The 24,262-nt window shown below is 36.3% G+C and overlaps 1 protein-coding gene and 1 long non-coding RNA gene across 2 annotated transcripts; one reads left to right on the forward strand and one right to left on the reverse strand.

The window, feature by feature from the left end:
• Nucleotides 1-19: 19 nt before the first annotated feature.
• LOC121420841 lies at nucleotides 20-5,343 on the reverse strand. The gene is made up of 3 exons (XR_005970852.1): nucleotides 4,509-5,343; nucleotides 3,236-3,317; nucleotides 20-142 (listed from the first exon to the last, which is right to left on the reverse strand). It is a non-coding gene; the product is annotated as an uncharacterized LOC121420841 (long non-coding RNA).
• A 5,897-nt stretch (nucleotides 5,344-11,240) lies between these two features.
• LOC121420431 (zinc finger protein 436-like) lies at nucleotides 11,241-23,769 on the forward strand. The gene is made up of 3 exons (XM_041615056.1): nucleotides 11,241-11,328; nucleotides 18,224-18,948; nucleotides 22,574-23,769. The coding sequence occupies exons 2-3, from the start codon at nucleotides 18,255-18,257 to the stop codon at nucleotides 23,701-23,703; spliced, it is 1,824 nt and encodes a 607-aa protein (XP_041470990.1). The 5' UTR covers nucleotides 11,241-11,328; nucleotides 18,224-18,254; the 3' UTR covers nucleotides 23,704-23,769.
• Nucleotides 23,770-24,262: the final 493 nt, after the last annotated feature.

A 24,262-nucleotide genomic window follows, 5' to 3' on the forward strand; every position in this document is an offset into this window, starting at 1 on the left:
ATAAACATACCTTGCCTGATAGCATGCTTAGCATACCAGTAAAAATTAACGTCCGTATCGATGTTTGTAGGTGTATAGGTACAGGGTAATGTGATCGAAACCCCTTCCTGGACGTAGAGAACTTGGTATTCATGCTCTGGACCTGTGGTACAAAAAATAACATTGATGACGTGATGGTGATGATGGGGGCAATGATGATGACTGAATTCATAACTGATAGCTTTAAATAAATTTCTTTATCGAATCATTTTCAACAGAAATACAATGATGAACTAGATTTTAATTCGTCATTAGGACGAATTAGGTGGTCTGTCATGATTTTTCATTCAGTGTCGGCTGATGTTGTATGAAATGATTTTTTAGATATGATTCATAATCTTGATCATAGACATTCTAGGAATAAATTTTTACCATTGGTAAATGTGATTATTAATGTGGTGATAACAACCGTCATGATGACAATGATAATGCAATACGGTAAATACGACATGAAGTTTGGAGCACGTAAAATGCCTTAAAACTCCTCAAAAATTTGATACGATTTACCGAAATTGGCTTTCCAAAATTGCGCTATGAAAGGAGCCTTCTATTTCAGAGCAGCAAATTTTTAATCTACAGTTTCATGTTTTGTATGGAAAAACTTTTTAAAAATTGTTTATTCTGTCAACATTTTTTCTTTTAAGCTTTCAAACAAGAATTTTCACAATGTTCAAAACGTCTGGTAAATTTGAATTATTTTTAATGAGAAATTTTGCAATGCTACAATTTCACAGCATTCACTTCAAAACTCACTAGTGATGTATCTGATGAAAGAATTAAGTAGATTTTTTTTTTTGGGGGGGAATGTTTGCAAAATTTCTGAAATTCCTAAACATTTCACATTATATTTTCCGTCAAGAATTTTCAATATCGATTTATTAATTGTGTATGACTTTAGCATTAACTTGAAAATTCTTTCTTGATGACTTTACAAAAAAAGTTAGGTGAAAGATTCAAATACAGGCAATTTTCCCGCAAAATTTCAAGAAAATATTTATTTAAGTAAATCGCATTTTTTTTATTTCACAGAAGGTATCTGAAAATCTGTTATATTTTATATTTAGTGAAAATAACCAAATAAAAAAAATCTGGAAATTTCCACAAAATGTCCGGAATGAAATTTTTCAACACAATAGCGTTTCAATATTGTAGCATTTACTACGAAAATACATAAATGATGTTTTACAATGTTAAAATTACCGCTTAAAAAGTTCCGGAAAAACTACGAAAAATGTCCTACACGAAAAACCGCAAAACCAGTGAGCTTCAAATTTACAGGAAGACCGTAAAATTGGTTAATAACACATTTTCTCAAAAAAATCTCCAAAATTAGGCCCACAAAAATTTTGCAAAAACTTAAACAGGTCACAAAACATTGATGCTGCGGTCAAAAGTGAAAATTATTCACACGTTATTTGTAGAGAATTGTTTCGACTACATCATATCAAAATTTGAGAGAAAACTGACCACTAATAAAAAAGATACAGTCAAATATGCATAAATACGTTGACGTATATTGCAAAAATGTGTAATTTTTATTTCTAACATAATTTTGTGGTATTTACACATTCTCCAAATGAGATATTTACTATATGCAAGAGCGAGGAAAAATTGGGGGTCAACGGACTCCTTTAAGAGCTACAGTGAATTTTATATAGGCATATTTTTGCCCACTTTTGACTTATTTTGCGAGTTTTTACGCGCGTGTATTGCACATTTGAATTGACGCGCATTTGCGTATTATTGGTCGTAAGAGGCTGAATGAGGTATCAAATTAATCAGAAGATCATGGACGATGGACAGACACAAAATAAATGACGACTCGAAGAGGCATAGCGATGGTAGGAGCAAAAACGCGCACGCATACCTGTGCGCGCGCAAATTCGTGACATGCTCAAAATGGCCTGAAACGTACCCAAACTTGACCACGGTTGATTTGGAAAATTTTAAAATTTTGACGCGCGCGTACGTGCGCGTCGTGACCTTTGCATGACCTCTGTTGACATGTCCTGATGACCTGTCATCTGAACTTGATATGGTGCAAATATGAATGATTTATGATGATTAGTTGCGATGATATGATCAATAATTTAATTTTACAAAATGGCGCCTAGATGACGTCATCACGCTTTGATGACCTTGAAAAGTTTCGTTTCGCGATTCCACAATAATATCCATACATGACATGAAAATCAAGAAATTTGACAGGCCCGATTTTGAGATAACCTGGGAACAAAATTTGGCAATAAAAATAAAGTAAAATCTGACGAATATAATAGGTGATCTGTCATATTCATGACAGACCACCTAATTATGGTGAGGATACAGATGGTGGTGATGATGATGGCGATGATGATGATGACAATGATGATGATGATGGCAATAATGATGATGATGGTGATGGAAATGATTATGATGATGATGGTGGTGATGATAATGATTGTGATGATGGCAGTGGAAATGATGGTGATAATCATAATGACGATGATAATGACGCTGATGATGGTGATGAAAATGATGATGATGATGGTGATGATGATGGTAATGGAAATCATGATGATGATGATGATAATGATTATGGTGATAGTGATGATGGTGATGAAAATGATGGTGATTATGATGATAATAATGATGACGGGGATAGTCCTATTATCAGGTAGTCTTTACCAATACGAAGGAGACGGGATTCGACTCGCCTTTTTATCAAAACTTTCTTTTTGAAAAAAGTATTTATATCAATTTTTGTATTAATAATGACAATAGCATAGGGTATTATGGCGCACGTATCCACATTGATATGCTCAAGACATTGCTATATTACCCCTGCGAACATGGCTAAGTTCGACTACCGATTCCTGTGCTCATATTTTTTTAAAGGAATTACACTTTGCCGTTAGGGTTATCCATTTACCTCATCTGGGTCTATGGAGTCAGTGAAGCACACTGTGAATAGATACCTTGCTGAAGATAATTACGCAATGACTGGGATTCGAACCCACGACCCTCTGATTCAATGACCAAAGACTAATCCGCTGGGCCAAATTCAACGATTTGTTCAAAATTGGCATGATAGGTGGCAGGATTTCCAGTTCAAACAAACAGTGTATATGTTCTTTTATTTGCACCCCCCCCCCCCTCATAGTTGTGTAAAATTTAAATTAGCAACGCCTTATTAAGTGTAAACCTATATACTTACAATGAAAATTCGCTGATCCAATGTTCAGAAGTAGGCATAAATATGCGACCAATATGTATAGCATCATGTTCTTGGTGGGAGCCTGAATGCAGAGAATCGAAATTTTTCATCATTCTTCCGCCCACAACAATCAAAGATAATCGAGTGGGATGACTTAATGACATGAATATGATTTTCCCTGGGATGAACAACTTTAAAAATGATATACGACTCAGTACCTGAATGAACAGCTTGTCATCGGGTTTAGCCTCTCTTGAAAATAATTTGAAAAAAAAAACACTTGTAAACACAGCCAGGGGGGTGTTTCACAAAGATTTAAGTATGACTTAGAGTCGCACTTAAATGTCTAGTTGCGCGCAGTATAAAAGGCATGAGCATTGGTCAAATCACGCCAAGAGGACGCGCACCACTGCGTATTGATCAATAAGATTGCGCGTTGCATATCATGTACGCGTCGACATTTAAGTGCGACCTAAGTCATACTTAAATCTTTGTGAAAAACACCCCCAGGTAGGTGATTCATAAAGCTGTTCGTAAAATAATCATGTTAAGTGCGACTATAAGAACGACTGGTGATCCTTTCTTGTGGTAAATGATTTAACCATTATGTTGGTGATTATTTAGCGCGTAAGAAATGATCACCATCAGTCGTTCTCAAGTCGCTCTTAGCTTTATGAAACGGGCCCCAGGATAGCCCAAGGAGGACCGCACAAGAGAAAGCATAGATTTAAATGCTAATTCTACAAATGTATAAGATACAAACGGATCACATAATATGGGCTATTGTAGAATAAGACAAATAAGTTGGTGAATTTCCAGGAAATAAAGATAGTGGTACCCTGTTCTGTAAAATTATAATTCTGCAAAATAAAAAAAAATGCATGATCTAAGTATTCGTCAAAATCATGATTTCTTCTCCTTCTTCTTTCTCTTCTTCTTCTTTCTCTTCTTCTTCTCCTCCTCTTCACCATTCTTTTCTATCATCTTTTCAATTAATACCTGCTATACGAAAATAGGACCATCCAGCAAATGTATTTTTAAATATTACAAATTCGTTCACGAGATTTTGCCTTGCCAAAGAGAGGTCTCTATTATCTGTTTTAATTATGGTTACCAAAGTTGAAGTTACCGAATACCGAGCATTAATATCTTATGGTTAGCCAGATTATGAAATCAGTCCTCTTTAAGTATTAATAATATCAGCTGATAAAACTCCAAATGAGTCCTTGATTTGTCTTCGCTCAAAATGTTCATTAGTTCAAAATGCACATACCATCCAAATACTATACTGTTTAAATGCAGGTTATACAGCTGTATTAGTGTTAACTTCGAATACAAAGAATCCGCTGCGATCGAGGAATCCCCAAACCAGAGAAGTGCAGAATCAGGTCAGATGTGATGATTATCGCATTAGCATGACGAGGGCTAAAACAGTAATTAAATATCTGCCGCTTTTAAGTTCACCTTAACGTCCACAAAGAAATTCTTCCTGAAACTTTGCCGAATTAGTATTCGTTATTCTAAAACTTTGGCGTAAATCAACGACGCAAAACACCCAAACGATTCTCTCACTGGATCAAGGATGTTTTGAACTTCACTGGCAATAATCCAACGATGCCAACGATGCGAAACAACCAAAAGATTCTATCACTGGATCAAGGATGGTTTGAACTTCACTGGCAATAATCCAACGGTGCAAAGCACCCAAAATACTATATCACTCGATCAAGGATTTTTGAACTTCACTGGCGATTGCTCTAAGGGCCGGCTAAGGTGCTCTGGCAATATTGCGAATGTCACAACAATTAAATCCATATAGGAGTCCTATGTTTAATGTAGGACACGACACACAACCAGTCAATGGCATGTTGGCCTCCGTTAATCATTGGGGGTTGAAGGTTTGAAGGAGACCTTGCATGTGTTCTCTTCCTCATCACCCCCTGCACCCCGGATCCCTCCTTCAATTCACAACGTACAGAATAACAAAGACTTGAGAGCTTGAGAGGGTTTATTCCGATCGTAAGGGGGTTATTCGGGGTGTGATCCCACCCCAAACCCGCAGGAACGTTGGCTTATGTCACATCAACTCAATACAGACCCCCACGTACCCATCCTATCACCCGTTACAATAATACATTGTCCCATCACCTGCAATTATCTAGGGCAATTATCCACACCTTCTTTCGCGATTATTAATAACTTCGTTAAATTTCAGAACAAACGTGATATTACGTGAACTCGATAATGCTTCGTTTCTCGCACCACTGGCATGCACTGAGTTGAAGAAATGATTATAAGAACAAATTTTTTGCCAGATTAAGAGTGTCATGTGCGTATACCGAAGGGTCTCCGAAGACCAATGAATTTTTCATTGATAGTCATGCTATATGACGAGATGACGAGAGAGGGGACATTACTATTAATTGCCATATTCTATGAGGAGCGTGGGAGTAACACCCTTCGCCAAAGTACAGGGTTCAGTCTTACGAAGAGTTGCGATTGATTTGATCGGTTCCATGACAATTAAGTTTAAGTATAAGTATAAATATTTATTCATTGTCCATAATTGGAAATTATTCTTGTTTACATGCCGTACAAAATGATAGACAACAAATTATATAAATTTAACGTGAACAATGGAATCTACATTTGGAACATGGCAATAAACATAATATATCATACATTCATAATAGAGTATTTAAATAACATGAGAGGCATTATGAGTTCACTGAAATTTGCAATTCGGGAAATATCATGAAAAGACAATTATTGGATTGATTAAATTGTAATAAAGGGTGGAAAACTTGGTTAGATGTAATTTACATTTCAGGTGAGTACTACTTATGTAATTGGGTAATGTATTTAAGTATACTTGCTAACATGGATCATAATCAAATCGGAAGAGGGATGCAGAAAAGGAAAGAGAGGGAGAAATTAAAAGAAAAGGGAAAAGAGAGAGGATAGAAAGAAAGAAAGAGAGAGAGAGAGAGAGAAAGAAAGAAAGACAAAGATGGCAAGAAAGAACGAAGGTAGAAAATAAAAAAAAAGAAAGAAAAGGAAAGGAAAGGGGAGACGGAAAGTATACTCAAGGTATACGTAAAGGTAATCGCTCCTATGAGAAACATAAAACCTAATCTTCGAAACTAAATAAATCCCAATCCAAGTCTTCACATTATTCTGAAATTTGAACAAAAAAAATCTGTTAAACTAATTTCACCCTAAGCCCGCTGAGATATTAAGACAAGAGCAAATGTCGCAGAAGTTGGTCGTGTCCCGGGGTCGTGTCACCGATTTGGTTAACAACATCAACTATGATATAATCATGGAAATCCATCATTGTCATAACTTACTCTGTGCCATGTACAATGTCCATTGAAAAACAAACTTATTTTCAATACAATTGTGAATGTACGAATATAGGCCTACATAAGAATTATTTTGAACAAACATGACTTTGTATATGAGATGTTGGCGTTGCTGGCTTTCCATAATCGTAGATGATCAGATCGGTCCTTTGTTAGACGGGGCCACAGTCCACGATAACGCATCTTTGGAGATACCTTGTCTTTTCATTTTTTTTTCTTTGAAACGGCTTAATGAATATGTCAGTGGGGAGAGTTGAGTGATTAATGCAACAATTACCAATTTAATTTCCAGTAACTATAGGAGCACTGAGATTAAATTATCCATGCACACTCCTAAAATAATTTTAAGAAGTGGGCATACAGTAGGCCGTAGCAGCAAGTAGAAGTAGTAATATAGTATCAGAAATATTAGTAGTAGCATGAATCCTACTAGAACTAGTAGGATCCATGGTAATAGTAGCAGCAATACGATGAGTAGTAGTAGTAGAGTAGTAGTAGTAGTAGTAGTAGTAGTAGTAGTAGTAGTAGTAGTAGTAGTAGTAGTAGTAGTAGTAGTAGTAGTAGTAGTAGTAGTACTACTACTACTACTATACTACTACTACTACAACTCCTGTCCCCCCTAATTTTTATGTGGGGGACGGACCCCCCCCCCCTAAAATTTATGTTGATAACTTTTTTTTGCTTATCCATTATGAATTATAATGGATAAATGGATCCCTCCTAAATTCAGGAGGACCCCCCTAAAATTGTTCTGGTCAGGGGCGTCGATCCATTTTTCAGATGGGGGGGGGGGGGCAAAATAAAAAATCAACGTTCCAAAGTCGCTCGATCACACAAAACAAACAAACTCACCCACACACGCACATGGGTCTATATATACATATACATATGACTCATGAAAAAGAGACACATATCTCACCAACAAATTAATATGCGAGCGCGAAGCGCGAGCTGAAATTTTATAGTATACTGACCTGGAAACAGGAAAACGGTACATGTACCTGATAAGGACTGTTTGTAGTAACTAATGAGGATTATATACATGTATCTCACTAACAGATAATGAGAGTGCCTAAAGCGAGCTGAAATGTATTTATATACTGACCTAAAATCTTGATATTCTAAGCATTTTTGGTATCAATGATTAAGATGGGTATCTATGCGAGCGCGAAGCGCGAGCTGAAAATTTTTACATTTTGATCTGACAAAAAAATGACAGTTTAATGGATGTTTTTGATAAGGAACAAGATATATATCTAACAAAGGATTGTTGCAAATCGAAGCGGGAGTTCTTTTGAGGTTTAGATCTAAAAACGGAACAATTTTATCTATTTGATAACGAAAAGTATGGGTTTTGCTAAGAAATGATGCGAGCGCGAAGCGCGAGCTGAAAATTTTTGTATTCCAATTTGAAAAGCGGACATTTTGAGCACGATTTTAAATAAAGAACAAGTTGTAAATGTCAATCTAACTTGCTGATTCCTGTGTAACATTACAAGTTCATTATTTTATTTTTGCACATGCGGAATTCTGGTCCCCCTAAATATTGGGTTGATACCCCCCTTTTTGCTTGTCAATTTTTTTTCTCCTATGTCCAACAATGAATTTCAGGTGGACCCCCTCCCCTAATATTTTTGATTAAATCTGCCATTCCATTCTTGCACAACTCACTCCTGGTGGGTGTTTCATAAAGCTGTTCGTAAGTTAAGAGCGACTTTAAGAACGACTGGTGATCCTTCCTTGTGGCAAATGGTATGTTCATGTGTGATGGTTAACCGTGTAAGGTTCACCAGTCGTTCTTAAAGTCGCTCTTAACTTACGAACAGCTTCATGAAACGGCCCCCTGCTGTAAACTCTGTCTCCCCCACTCCCCTCCCCCTTCACAAATACACGCCCATGCACACAGTCACACACACCCCAAACACACACTCACACACCCACAGTTAACATTTTTGCTTCAAACATCAGTACGAAGTTAGACCCCAATCTTAAATTAAACATCCTGATGCAGTAATTGAGAAAAGTAGACATTTCAATTCTTTAAAATCGACAAGGCCATGTTTTTTTTAATAACGATCAATACTGACACTTGCAAATTGAATTGACAACACTCCAATGGTTGAAAGACAAAATATGGACGGATAAAATTATTGCTCAATGCTCAATTATCTCTATTACCTTTCCTTATCTTTGTTTCCCCTTTTTATTTTCGTATCCCTTATGGAGTGTGTTTCCTTTTTTTCCTTTTTTCCTTTTGTTTCTTGTTCTTTGTTTTGTTTGTTCTGCTGTTCTCTGTTTTGTCACCTTCGTGTTTGTCTTCGTAGGCAATTCTAAAATAATTATTTAGAGGGGTCCACACAATACAAGCACTGCTTTTTTAGTGGATCCCTCCATTTTATCAGAATTTTATTCTATAATGGTTATGACATTTTGCTTTTATATATATATTATTACCATGTTTTGTTTTACTTCTAATTTAGGTACATATCGTATATTGTACAACGCCTACTTAGCTTGTTGTACGCGATCAAATGGGAGGCTGAATGTCACACATTCGTACCGTTGCACACAAGACGTACCATCCAAAATGTACCATTGCACGGCTTTAGGAGGTGACGTCACAATGCGATTTCATTGAATAAGATGACAATGCGCGTACAACCCGCTGGCTAAATGCGCAATGCTGTCCAAGATCACTGTGCGCTTGTGGGCCCGGCTTGTGGGATTTTGCTTTTCGCTTTCAATATTTTCGCCCCTTTTTCATAGATTACTGGAGGGAAAAACTCTTCTTTTTTTCATATTTTCGCTAGATTCCGAGGCGTTGTACAACACAAATAGCGAATATTCTTATTCGTGCAATGGTGCGAGATTTCGCATTCGGTGAAAGAAAGAAACGCTCTATTCAACTCGGCTAACGCCTCGTTGAATAGAGCATCTTTCTTTCACCTCATGCGAAATCTCGCACCATCGCACTCATGCCTATTCGCTATTTGTATACTGTACATACCTGAATTTATTTTGTCTTTATGTAACTGTTTTGACCTCCTTACTTTCTTTTTCTGTTGAAAATGAAATAAATAAAATTGAATTGAATTGAATTGTAGTTAAAGGTCAAGTCCACCTCAGAAAAATGTTGATCTGATAGAGAAACTAAATCAGAAAGTTATGACATTTAAAATTTTCGCTTATATGAACGAGCCAGTTACATCCAAATGAGAGTTGATAATGTCAGTCACTCACTATTTCTTTTGTTTTTTATTGTTTGAATTATACATAATTTCAATTTTTACGAATTTGATGATTAGGACCACCATGCCTGAAGCACAAAATGTTAAAATAATGGAATTCCACATGTTCAGGGAGGAATGAAACTTCATTTCAAATGACAATAACGAGAAAATCTAAATATTTCATATAATAAAAAAAAAGAACAGTGAGTGAGTGATGTCATCAGTTCCCTCATTAATTTGCATACCGACCGAGATGTGCATATAGGCCTAACTGTTGTGCGAAATAAAGCAAAAATTTAAAATGTCATAACTTTCTTATTATACATCCGATTTTGATGAAATTTTCAGTATTATGCTTGATGAATTTTTCTCTTTTTTACTCAAATTAAGTTTTTGTTGGTGTGGACTTGTCCTTCAGTAAGCAAGAAATATTAACTCTATCGAGTAATGGATTGTTTTGTCATCCCCCAGTTGGCTACATAAAGGAATTAAAAAAAATACTACATGATTTGTAAGTACAAACATATCTAATAAAATGGAAAATCTCAATGAAAAACATAATATAAATTAACATCTACACTCACGTGGAAATTTGCTAGAATCGTACCCCCTCCAGATAAATATCACCACTGCAATGAAACAACAACATTACGTAATAAAATTACATTCCTAGCGCTGTAATCCTGTCTTGGCAGTGCATCATAAATACTGGCAAGATTCACACACCGCTTAAAAAATTAAGTAGAATGTTTGAAAGAAAAAAATAAATAATACAGAACTACGCAAAAACATTGACACGCTACTTCGATTTTGGCTTTTTTTTTTTTGGGGGGGGGGGGGGGAACTCGGTGTGCGGCGGAGGTACAACTTCGGTGCTGCTTTAACAACAATCAGCGTTATTGTTCATATCCAGTGAGCTGATGGAGAGAATAGCGGCCACCGCCACGCGCGGTCACCTTTCACTCACTCATAGATCATTCAATGAACAAGGTTATATTAATATAACCTTGTTCTCAGTTATATCTCCATGTGTGACAAAATAAGGGTGGCAATGTTTGGCTTATTTTCTCTTTTTCTTTGGGGCAAATGCTTGATTTTTTTACACTGACAGTTTCCATTAGACCTGTTAATTCATACTGCTTGGCTCTTATTTAAATTTGATTCTTTATATGATTTTTCTTGATTAAAAATAGAGATCAAAAAAATGAAAATTTTCTTGCCATATTACTTTCCACCAATAGAGGGCGTACACAAAAATATGCCCAAAATTCAAGTTTTTGAGCGCTCTGGTGAATACAAAAATTATTCCCACATTAGTACTAATGATAAATAAATCAAAACTGTATGAAATTAGTAATTTTGGTCACAAAGTGATATTTTAATGATTTTTAGAGTGTGTGCTCTATATGCATTGGCATACCATAGACATACGGTAGTCCTACCTGTAGATTCTCCACAGGCCAGATGGTAGCAGTGAATCTTTCACTAACGTTAAAAAGTAAGTGGAAAATATTTGGATTGACTTTTATTCTTGATCATAGAAAACTTAGGATTTTAAAAAAATGTCATGAAATTTTAAAACATCGTCATCGCCATGATCGGCGGTCAAATAACTCCCCGCAATTTTTAATCCCAGTCCCACACATGTCTTTTTGTGTCATTGCATTGTGAAAAGCGGTGTAAAAATTCAACTTGTTTTAATTTAGGGCAAGGCTTAAGTTCCCGGGGGGGGGGGACACTTACATTGACGAGTGGATTCCATGCGCGACCAAGAAAACATGTAAAAAGGATGTCTTTTTCACGATAGGGCCACGTTACGTACATAACGTGATAGTCAAAAACACAAAAATAAATGAAAAAACATGAAATGACATGACCGGCCAACCTAAAAAGGAGACAGAATTTGGAACTGAATATAGAGTCTAAGACTGCGTTCAGAAGCATCCATAGGTATCCATAGGTAGGTAGGTAAAAAGGGTAGGCCGAGGTCTATCCACATACATTCGTAATTCCGAAGCACGAAGGTTGGTATTTCTGAAGGTTTGTAATTCCAAAGGTTCGTCAATCCGAAAACGAAATAAGGTTCATAATTCTGAAGGTTCGTCAATCCGAAAATGAAAGAATGTTCGTAATTCAGAAGGTTCGTTAATCCGAAAACGAAATAAGGTTCGTAATTCCGAAGGTTTGTTAATCTGAAAACAAAATGAGGTTCGTAATTCCGAGGCGAAGGTTCGTCAATTCGAAAACGAAATAAGGTTTGTTAATCCGAAAATTAAATAAGGTTCGTATTTCCGAAAATGAAAATAATTCATTTTGGTAAAGAAAAAAGTGTTGTCATTGCAAGATTACACGTTATTATGCAATGATAGTAACAACGATCGATGATACATGCGTGTGTTGTGGCCAAAAGCATGTATTTCATTAAGAATAGGCGCCCTGCATCAAGCATATATTAGGCTAATTTCGATTTTATCTGAGCAATAATATTGCAGCCTAAGCAAATGGTTTAAAGATGCAGGGGATCAAGTGTGTTGGTCACGTGCGAGTAACCTCTAGATAATAGGATTTGTATTCGGGAGGGGATGTTAAGCTTCTGCTGGTAATAAAAATAATATAATAATGACCCTTGTGATGTTGAAAGCGCGAATCGCAAGCTCAACTAGTAAACATTTCATGTAACAAGACGTGAACTTAAACATTCTGAGCATTTTTTTTGTACTCGTGAGAAAGAAGTGTATCTTTCTAAAGAATTAATGCGAGGGCGAGCTGTAATTTGTATACTGACCAAAGTAACCTTGTAAGGACTGCATTTAGTGACTCATGAATAGAATATATATCTCACAAACTAAATAATGAGAGCGCGAACCGCAAGCTGAAAATTTGTGATATTCCAACCTGAAAACTGGACATTTTATACTTTTTGTAACCAGTGATAGAATGAGTTCCTCAATAAACAATACTTGATGGGAGTGAGAAATGTGAGCCATATTTTTCTGATTTTCCAACCTGAAAACTGGACATTCTAAGCATTGTAAAAAAAATAATAGCTGGTCGAACAGTTTTCAGAATTGAAGTGGCTTCCCTGGGTAAATAATATCTATATCATTATCATCATTTTAGGCCTACATGAAATTTCCACAAGTTTGAGCACATGACATCTCAGAAGGATGCCCTTTGAACAGTAATTGAACAAAAAGGCGAATTTTACATCTTCAGATTTGATTTTTTTCCCCAAAACTGCTTGCTCGCTACGCTCGCAGAAATGAAACGTAGATATATAACTTATCAATCAGTGATCACTTAAAAAATTTTGCTCAATTTAATTACTACAAAACACGCAACCTCTTTACACAGATGATAATCTCATGGTGAAAATATCCGTTTGCACCAAATTTCCCCTATTGGCCCCTTTTTTGGCTTTGCCCCCCCAAAAGGAAAATACGTTCCCCCCACTGGTTGAAACACGCATCGTCTTCATGCCTAACTGCAAAAAGTTCTTAAAATGTCCCCTTTAGATCAGGTCAGAGCTTTATATATTTAAAATTTCTGTTCGCGCTTCTTGCTCGCAGTTATTATCTAGTTATTTAGTTATCTATTTATTTAGTTACATAGGCATCTCGTTTTGAAGATCACAAACATATTGCCCATCATATTAAAAAAATATATAGCTCGCGCTCGCATTATTTAAAAAGGTTTCATCATGTTATTACATATTTACTTTATTTTATAAGTATAAAGCTAATTATTGACTGTTAGGACTACCCTTTCAAAGAAACAAAAAAAAATCAACTTTAAGCTGCCTATCGAGGAAAATATGGCTGAAAAAAATCCCCCCCCCCATTTGACGAAAGGTGGATCCGCTGGGAGAGAGGCAGGGGGCACTTGCACCCAAAAATGAAATAAAAAACAGGGAAATGAATATTTTCCAAAATGGAAAAGTTCCTTTTTCAAAAATGAATATGCTGTTTTTCATGTTTTTTTCGAGATGAAATACTCTTTACTTTAAAGTATACAAGTTTAGTTAAGTTTTCAGGCTGGAATATGCAAATTTTCAGCTTGCGCTTCGCACTCTCATTCGATTGGTGAAATATGCATCCTAAAGAGGTCCCTAAATGCTTTCTTTAACAGGTTACTTTTCTGGTCAGTATATTTTAGCTCGTGTTTTGCACTCGTGTTAATTCTTTAGTTAGATGCACATCTTTTTAATGACAGCAGAAATCTGTTCAGATTAAAAAAAAACGTTTTCATTTTTTATTGAAATACCCTAAAGTTTTACTTGTGATTCATGCTTGCAACAGCTCGCAATAATGCCATTTTAAAGGACAAGTCCACCCCAACAAAAACTTGATTTGAATAAAAAGAGAAAAATTCAACAAGCATAACACAGAAAATTTCATCAAAATCGGATGTAAAATAAGAAAGTTATGGCATTTTAAAGTTTCGCTTATTTTCAACAAAAATATTTATATGAACGAGCCAGTTACATCCAAATGAGAGAGTTGATGACATCACTCACTCACTATTTCTTTTGTTTTTTATTATATGAAATATGAAATATTTTTATTTTCTCGTCATTGTCATGTGAAATGAAGTTTCATTCCTCCCTGAACACGTGGAATTCCATTATTTTAACATTTTGTGCTTCAGGCAATGAGGTCCTAATAATCAAATTCGTAAAAATTGAAATATTGTATAATTCAAACAATAAAAAACAAAAGAAATAGTGAGTGAGTGACGTCATCGACTCTCTCATTTGGATGTAACTGGCTCGTTCATATAACTATTTTGTTGAAAATAAGCGAAACTTTGAAATGTCATAACTTTCTTATTTTACATCCGATTTTGATGAAATTTTCAGCATTGTGCTTGTCTGATTTTTCTCTATTGATTTAAATCAACATTTTTCTAAGGTGGACTTGACCTTTAAGAATAATTGACCCCGAGAAACGTTTTATAACTTCACCTATGCTATGAATTTGTTATACTCTCTCCCGAAAAATAAAGCCTAATTATACATTTTGCCATATTAAGAAGTCACTTCAAAAAAGTTTTTCTCTAAAACACTATCAAACACACAATGACTTGAAGCAGATGATAATCTTAAGGTGAAAATATCACCAAAGTGCCCATTTTGACGTATGAGTTTTATTTTTTGGCTTTACCCCCAAACGAAAATTCGTTCGGCCGCCCTTGCCTTCCCATCCTAATAACAATTGAACGGCAACAGTTTCCCCCGCCCCCCTTGCCTCTGCCTCTGCTTTCCGGTTTTCATTTTTCGGATTAACGAACCTTATTTCGTTTTCGGATTAACAAACCTTATTTCGTTTTCAGATTAACAAACCTTAGGCTGTTTTCGGATTAACGAACCTTCGGAACAACGAACTTATTTCGTTTTCGGATTATTAACGAACTTCGGAACAACAAACCTTATTTCATTTTCGGATTATCGAACCTTCGGAATAACGCCACAAATGTTCGGATTAACAAACCCTTTTTCGTTTTCGGATCTTTTGAACCCTCGGAATTACGAAGTGTAACAGGTTATCTATTTCGCTAGGAAAATTATGTCACGTGTTTAGGGTCGAATTTGTGGGGATGATAAAACAAAATTAAACTGTTTTATAAAGGATGTCCGTTTAGCCCCAACACTTCGTGTTTGGAGACCGATTTGTGCGAGGTGTAGAAGGTGGGGTCGTACTAAACCAAATAAGGTAAAGCCGACGACCGAAGGAGGACCCGTAACAATAAAACATGCATACTTGTTTAGGGATTCATTTCAGGGAATATTTGCCAAGAGTATCGTTTTGTTTCCAATACTTGGCAGTTGTTGAGGGTAGGGTTTCACACTCCAATACTTGTTAAGGGGTGCATTTTCAGAATATGGAAATTACGTGTTTAGGGTGCTTTTCGAGTCCCCATGGTCGTGCATGGTGTCCACTCGTGAATGGAAGTGCCCCCCCCCCCCCGGGCTTAAAGCCCATTTACTCACTGCAAACATCCTGCCTGTGGGGAATCTACAGATAGGACTATGGTATGCCAATGCTAACAACACACAAGAAATCATTATATGTATGACTTAGGCCCTTAGGGCCTAGAGTTAATTAGAGTCCTGGGGCAGGGGGGGGAGGGATGGGGGCACTCACTAATGCATAGTGGGTATGTGCCGTGATGGCATAGCATTTTAGTCTTATTGAGAAAAAGAACAAAGAAAGCCGCGCCAAAGTATAGCATTTTCTTATCGAGAAGAAAGAAATCTGCACCAAAGCTCGCACTTCACATATTTTCTGTTACGTCTTTCCTCCGTCCGCATTGATCTGCTACAATGAGTCGCAATTTTGTTGATAAGCGGCAGCAGATCAGATCGCTGTCCGACCATCGCCTGTGCGCTAGCGCACCCGGCGACCTGTTCCCAAGGACTCCGTTTTCACAAACATTTGCAGTTCCGAAGCCCGTTCCGAGGACCCTCCTTTTTACAATAAGCCCGCTTCAAGGCCCCATTTTTTTGTCTCGCCCGCGGCACATACTGTACCTACTACTTTTTGCCCCCCCCCCCCGGTTAGAGTCACTCTTATTAATGTAGTTATGTTACAAAAAAATAAAAATTGAGAAATGAGGTGTTCGCTTCATAGCATCATTTAGAGCTCATCAAGACCTTTCATTTAATACCTCATTCATTTCAGTCATTTCAGTAGCCCCAGTAACAAGAAAGTTATGGTAGTTTTAAGTTCGTACAAATCGCCTATTCAATTTTTATGTATTCCTTTGTTTTTGAAAACAAAAGTTGTGATCTTAATTGGGACCAAGTCCACGGTGCACTAATAGAAAACAACAATGCATACATTGGCATATGGGAGTGCCCAACAACACTCCCAAAAATTACAGATGCCGCCGAAACAGGGACATAAGAAACACACTTAGCATTAGTAGATTTCATTCAAATTTCACCACGATGTAGTTGAAATGTTAATCTATCAGAGTGGGATGATACCTGTAAATGTGAATAGCAAGAGGTTGAAAGCAAGGCCAAAGTTCCAGTAGCACACAGAGTCGCAAGATTACCAAGTGAGAATTTTTTTTCAAGTCTATATAGCTGCCATAAACATTCAACTACGTAAAAACAATGATGCAATTGGGAATAACTTTTCCTTGGACATACAAAAACAATACAAAGCAATGCCTCCACAGTCGCCCTGCAATTCTAGCCAGCACACTCAATGCCTCATTCAGAATGCACCTAGAGGGCGCTTTTGCAACATACCTACATTAACTTAATGTCTAGTTGTGTGAACGCATATATCAGATCATGCCAGGATGACACGCACTACTGCGTATTGATTGCGCTCTGCTAATCATATACGCGTTGGTGCGACTCTAAGTCATACTTCATAAATCATTGTGAAACATCCCCAGGTAAGGAAATTTGCATAGATCTACATGCAAACACATTTATTTGTTTTGGGTGATATACATACTTGTACTGTAGAGCTACTAGATCTATCTGTTTTTTTTTTTGAAAGAAAAAAAATCACTGTTTGATAATCAACCTGAGAATTAGAAATGAGCTCAATGAGCATTAATAGTCTTTTTTTACACACCAATGATTTGACGAGCACTTTCTAAGATAGGGAAGATTCTATGTTTTTGGCAGATTAACAGTTTGTACGAAATTGCCAAGAAGTATGAGGTACATGTTTGACCTCCATGGTACATACATTAATCAAAATTTCCATGAACACTTATCTTTAAAGGACAAGTCCACCTCAAAAAGTTGATTTGAAAATAAAAGAGAAAAATCCAACACGCAAAACACTGAAAATTTCATCAAAATCGGATGTAAAATAAGAAAGTTATGACATTTTAAAGTTTTGCTTAATTTCACAACTTTAGCAGTTATATGCACTTCCTGGTTGGTATGCAAATTGGCAGACTGATGACGTCACCCACTCACTATTTCTTTTGTATTTTATTATATGAAGTATGAAATATTCTAATTTTCTCCTCCTTGTTAAGTGAAACAAAGTTTTATTTCTCCCTGAACATGTGAAATTGCAATTATTTTAACAGTTTATGGTTAAGTCAAGTTGGTCCTTAATGTCAATTCTGTAAAAATTGAAATGTTGTATAATTCAAACAATAAAAAACAAAAGAAATAGTGAGTGATGGACATCATCGACTCTCTCATTTGCATATCGCTGAGTTGTGCATTTAACTGTTTTGTGAAAAATAAGCGAAACTTAAAAATGTCATAACTTTTTTATTTTACATCCGATTTCTCTATTGATTGAAATCAACAATTTTCTGAGGTGGACTTGACCTTTAATAGAAATGAGAATAGAGATGGAGTACAATAATTTTGCCAATCACTTTAATTCTTGTGCTGTTTGTGTTTTCAGGAATCTTGATCCTTTAAAGCAAAATGCAGAGATGGAGACCATGAACCCACTGCAGTTGTCAGGTCCTGACCAAATTGGAACCACCGGCCAACCACAAATCAAGCAAGAAGTGGGAATGAATGAGTTACATTCCCAATCAGATTCAATATTCTCAGGAAACATAAGCCCAATGCAAGAGACTTTAATCTTGATGCAGTCTTCGAATTCTGGGGAAATAGCAACTTTACAACTGCAAATCAAACAAGAAGTGGAGAACAATGATTCACAATCAGATTCAATGTTTTCAGGAAACAGCCCACAGGAAGAAAAAGAGACTCTAACCCCAATGCAGACTTCAATTCCTAGGGGTATAGGAACTGTCCAACTACAAATCAAACAAGAATTGGAGAACAGTGACCTAAATTCCCAATCAGGTTCATTATATTCAGGAAACACAAGCCCAGAACAAGAGATAGAGACTCCAACCCTTACACAGTCCTCAAATCCTGGGGAAATAGGAACTTTACAACCACAAGTCAAACAAGAATTGGAGAACAGTGACTCCCAACCAGAAGCCTTGTTTTCATCAGTCACCGTTCAATTCATCCTCCAGGAAGAGGAGTCAGCCACGCCATCGTCTGCTGGTGAGAATAGTTTGGACATCCCCCATCCTCCGACGTTCACCATCAAGACAGAACCGGAAGATGAACAGAATGAAGTTGATATTGATCTACAAAAACAAGAAGGTACCTTTAATAGTTCAACCATACTGAATTATTTTTCAGCTTATTCTGTATATCCAAAGTATACTCGACAAAAAAAAAAAAATCGGTAAGTTCCCCTCCCCCTTCTCCCCTAAACATCCATAATTTCTAATATTTTTATTAAACCAGGAGTTTTAAAAAACTTTGCATGCATCCGTAGGTAGCTTTTTTTAATAAAAGCTTCCATCAAATGTTGTAAGAAAAACTTGTCTATGTCTATATGCTTCTGTATAAAGCAAAGTAAGAAGGAAAATTTGTCTTTTTTAAAGTCAAGACTATCACGATGTTGATTTCATTTTAGGGTAAGTCCAAGAATTTGAGCACATAACTTATGGGACATTTCAGAGGCTTTAATGACCTGAAAAATAGTGTTAAATGACTTTGATCAGATTGAATACCCTCATGATGGTAGACATCTACTAATAATCAGGAAATAATTTTGTTTTCATTTCCTATGAGTTTTTATAATTGTCCCATACACAACACCCATTTTACCAATTATGCAAATTAAATACCCCAAATTAGCATAAATATGCATATTACTAAATTTTGTTAATGCAATTTTAAAATTCAACATTTGGACTTTCTTACCTCACCAAAGGAACTTAAAGTAAAGATGAAATTGTGCCTTCTAGGGTGACCTTTTCTTGGACTTGCCCGTAAGCACCATTATGAAAGAACCCCTGAAACAATCTTTGTCTTAATCTGTACTTCATACACAATCCCCTTGAAATTGAATTCAGTAAGCTTAAAACATTTATGCAAACATTTATCACATCAGATTAATCTCATTTTTGTTTTGCCTGCATTACGCGCCGCTTTTCCAACAGTTGTGTTGTCAACATTGAAGTCTGGCCTGCATACAGGTGTAGTACTATTTGTTTGGCATCACTTGTGCCTGGGAGGCAAAAAGTGAACTGAATCACTGTGACCCGCAGGTCTCTCCCGATATTTAATTTGGGGAGTGTACATGTAGGTTGACCACTAGAGGAGCGCCGCTTTTCTGATGGCGTTGACAACATTGAAATCTGAACCTGATGTTAACCCTAAAAGGACTGCTACATGTATTTGAGATGTATTAATAATGATAATAATAATAATAGGCATTTATATAGCGCCATCTATCTAGAAGTATTCTATTCCGAGGCGCGTTGTAATTATTATTACCCCGGCTATAGCTCGAGTTGCCTCTCAGCGCTCATGTATTCAAGGAATTAATCCTGCTGGGTACCCATTCACCTCACCTGGGTCGAGTGCAGCACAATGTGGATAAATTTCTTGCTGAAGGAAATTACGCCATGGCTGGGATTCGAACCCACGACCCTCTGTTTCAAAGTCAGAAGACTTATCCTTTGGGCCACAATGCTCCATTAAGGACTGGGGGGCAATGATGGCCACCCTTCTGATCTCTGCAGCCGTTTGTGCGATCGAGCCAAGATTTGGCACGCACATTCTTTACCGCATTAACTGCAAGCCAGTGTAAACAAAAATTTCTGAAAATAATTATTCTTTATTTATTATGAATAAAATATGCAAATAATTTATTCGTGAAAACCAATGTTTGCATAGATAACACCTAAGTTCACTAAATCTCATGAGTTTTGTTTTCATTTTCTATGACTTTTTATAATTGTCCCATACGTAAATGGTGAACGGTAGCGAGTGGGGATGATTTTTTTCTCTCTGCTCCACGACCGCTCCAACAACGCTCGGGCGGTGTGACCATGCCTTAATGTTAAGTTTTTGAAATGACATAACTTAAAGAGTATGTAGACCTAGTTCATGAAACTTGGACATAAATGTAGGGTTAATCAAGTATTACTGAACACACTGCTTGAGTGTCAGTTCACATGACCAAGGTCAAAGATCATTTAGGGTCAATGAACTCAGACCAAGTTGGGAGAATTATTTTCAAAATCTTAACTGAAGGTTGAGTTTTGGAAATGACATCATAACTTAAAAAGTGTATGGATCTAGTTCATGAAACTTGGCCATAAGCTTAATCAAGTATTAGTAAATATCCTGCTTGAGTTTCAGGTCACATGACCAAGGTCAAAATTTTACTGTAGGGTCAAAGAACTTTGGTCAAGTTGGGGGTATTTGTTTAATTACTATCATAACTTTGAAAATTTATGGATCTAGTTCATGAAACTTTGACATTAGAGTAATCAAGTATCACTGAACATCCTGTACGAGTTTCAGGTCACATGACCATGGTCAAAGGTCATTTAAGGTCAATGAACTTTGGCCGTGTTGGGGTAATTGTTGAATTGCCATCATAACTTTGACAGTTTATGGATAGAGTGAATGAAATGTGGACATGGGTGTAGTTGACAAGTCTTATTGTCACCGTTCAAATGTCATTTATGGTCAATGAACGTGGTATTATGTCATTTTATGAATGGTGTTTTTGTGAATGATTATTTTATAGTAGTTTCAAAGATAGCACTGCTGCTATTAAATCGCATAATGCATGCGAGACTGCCAGAGGCGTTCCACTTGTTTTGAATAATCATTTAACAGCTTTCAAAGTCAGCATTGCTGCTATATTGAATCGTAATGCAGGCAAGACTGCCAGGGGCATTCTACTTCTTTTCAGAAGGTACAGTAGTAAATGAGTTTTGAAAAAAAATGAGTGTAATATAACATTAAATCTTTGAATTATTCCTTTCAAAATTTTGTTCAGAGATAGTGGCTTACATTTTTGTTGAGTGTACGTGTAGATTAAATCAGTTTGGACACTAGAAGCTATCTGCAGTCTCCTCCAAGATTGGCACACTTGCTACTTCGCCAAGTACCCCGATCTTCACAAATCTCACGACAATCCGATTTTAGATTTAAACAATGCTTTCAATCACAAAAGCTAGGCTGCACTTCCTGTCTTGCTATTGAAAACAAATAGCATAGGCTTAGAGTATTGGGCCTGTACTATTATTCTTTGACAAAGGGGTTGTAAGTAGCCTGTTCTCATATTTTGTAAAAATCTGGGATGAATAGCATGTACTCTTATAGTTTGTTAATTGGAACTTGAAGGTTCTCATTGATCAGATATACATGAGTAAATGTTTATGGAATATACATCAGTAGAAAGCCTATTACATACTCTACATTTTTACTGATAACATTTTTCTGTAGGAAAAAGCATAAAAAAGTTACAGCCATGTAAACTACGTATGCAAATCCAAAGCACCCGTTTCTGCGGTCCACAGAATTAATCCGGCAATAGGGGATTCCGTGCACGGCGGACAAAGAGTTAATTTATCTATAAATTCCTTAGAATTTTTCATGAACAAGTATTGATTTTTGATTTAGCTTCATGTAAATAAACTCCTTACTAAAGTCAATATAATCCAAAATTTCTTCTCATTTTTCCCCTTTCATTTCAACAATCATGTGATATCAAAGACATTACAATGAAAGGAGAATTCTCCACTGAATTATATAAATTCTTAAAAATTCTGCAGCTCAAATGTGAGGGATGATATCTTTTTTGCAACTGAATTATAAAAGATGAAAGTGGTATGATTTGAAAGATGGATTATTCCTCTATTAACGAGAGGTAATACGAGTGAATGACTAAAAATTATATCGTGTTTTATGTCATCAGGAGATATCTGTGACAATGGACATCAATTGGAAGGACAATCTACTTTGATAAGTGGTGCAAGTGAATCTCAATATGAAGTACATCCTAGAGAAAGACTACATCAATCTCCAAGATCCAATGAAAGCACATGTTCCCTTCCACAAACCAATTTACACACAGGAGGAAAGCTGCATGGATGTACTTTCTGTGAGAAAGGATTTTCACAGAAGACAGATCTTGAATGCCATCTTTTGACTCATAAAGGAGACAAACAATTTGACTGTTCATTTTGTAAAGAAAGATTTTCATTGATAAGTTCTTTGAAAATTCACCTCCGAACTCACAAAGGAGAAAAACGTTCTGAATGTTCACGTTGTGAAAAATTTTCACAAAAGAGTACTCTAAAAACTCCTATGTTAACACGCACAGGAGAAGCTCCTCATGAATGTTCACATTGTGGAAAGAAATTTCCATATAGGAGTACCCTCAACAATCATCTGCTCACACATAGAGGCGAAAAACCTTTTGAATGTGAAATCTGTGAAAAGAAATTTGCACAAAGGAGTACTCTCAACAACCATCTCCTTACACACACAGGAGAAAAACCTTATGAATGTTCATATTGTGAAAAGAAATTTTCACGAATGGGTACTCTCAATAATCATCTGTTGACCCACACAGGCGAAAAACCTTTTGTATGCGAAAACTGCAAAAAGAAATTCACACTCAGGAGTACTCTCAAGAAGCATCTCCTAACACACACAGGAGAAAAACCTTATGAATGTTCTCATTGTGAAAAGAAATTTCCACATAAGAGCACCCTCAATAATCACATGCTAACACATACAGGCAAAAAACCTTTTGAATGTGAAAACTGTGGAAAGAAATTCACACTTAGGAGTACTCTCAACAACCATCTCCTAACACACACAGGAGAAAAACCTTATGAATGTTCTCATTGTGAAAAGAAATTTTCACAAATGAGTGCTCTCAATGGTCATCTACTAACACATACAGGTGAAAAGCCTTTTGAATGTGAAACTTGTGAAAAGAGATTCACACAGAAGGGTAACTTACACAGACATTTCCTATCACATACAGGTGAAAAACCTTATGAATGCTCATATTGTGAAAAGAACTTTCACGAATGAGTAACTTAAATAGACATCTTCTGACACACGAGTAAATTCTAAATGAATGTTCACTTGAAAAGAAATTTTCACAAAAAGCAGTCTGAATAAGTATCCATCAACCCACAATGTTGAAAAAGAAGTATTGTAAAAAGAAATTTGTGCTTGGGAATACCCTCAATAACCATCTGCTATCACACATTAGAGAAGAATCTGATGATTGTTCACATTGGGAAAAGAAATTTGCGCTTAGGAATTCTCTCCATAGCCATATGCTAGCACACACAGGAGAAAAACCTAATGAATGTTGACATTGTAAAAATTTGTCACTACAGTGTAACTTAATACATCTTCTAACAAACGCAGGATTGAAATCCCATGAATGTTCATGAGTAAAAGTAGGCTTAATGGTCATCTGTCAACGCACTGCATGGATGTGACTAAGTTATTGAAAAATTATCACACACAGAAGAGAACATTCATGAATTCTCCCTCTGAAAGGGATAATTTAGAACTGGAATTGTTCTAATTTTCATACTATTTCGCACTTTGTTTTGATAACACTTGGTGCTATCTTTTA

Source organism: Lytechinus variegatus, chromosome 8 (assembly GCF_018143015.1).
Source record: "Lytechinus variegatus isolate NC3 chromosome 8, Lvar_3.0, whole genome shotgun sequence".
NCBI classification, from domain to species: Eukaryota; Metazoa; Echinodermata; class Echinoidea; order Temnopleuroida; family Toxopneustidae; genus Lytechinus; species Lytechinus variegatus.

Coding starts and splice junctions, on each gene's coding strand:
- LOC121420431 (XM_041615056.1), top strand. CDS start 18,255: ATGGAGACCATGAACCCACTGCAGTTGTCAGGTCCTGACCAAATTGGA. Junction 18,949..22,573: donor TGATCTACAAAAACAAGAAG/GTACCTTTAATA, acceptor TTATGTCATCAG/GAGATATCTGTGACAATGGA.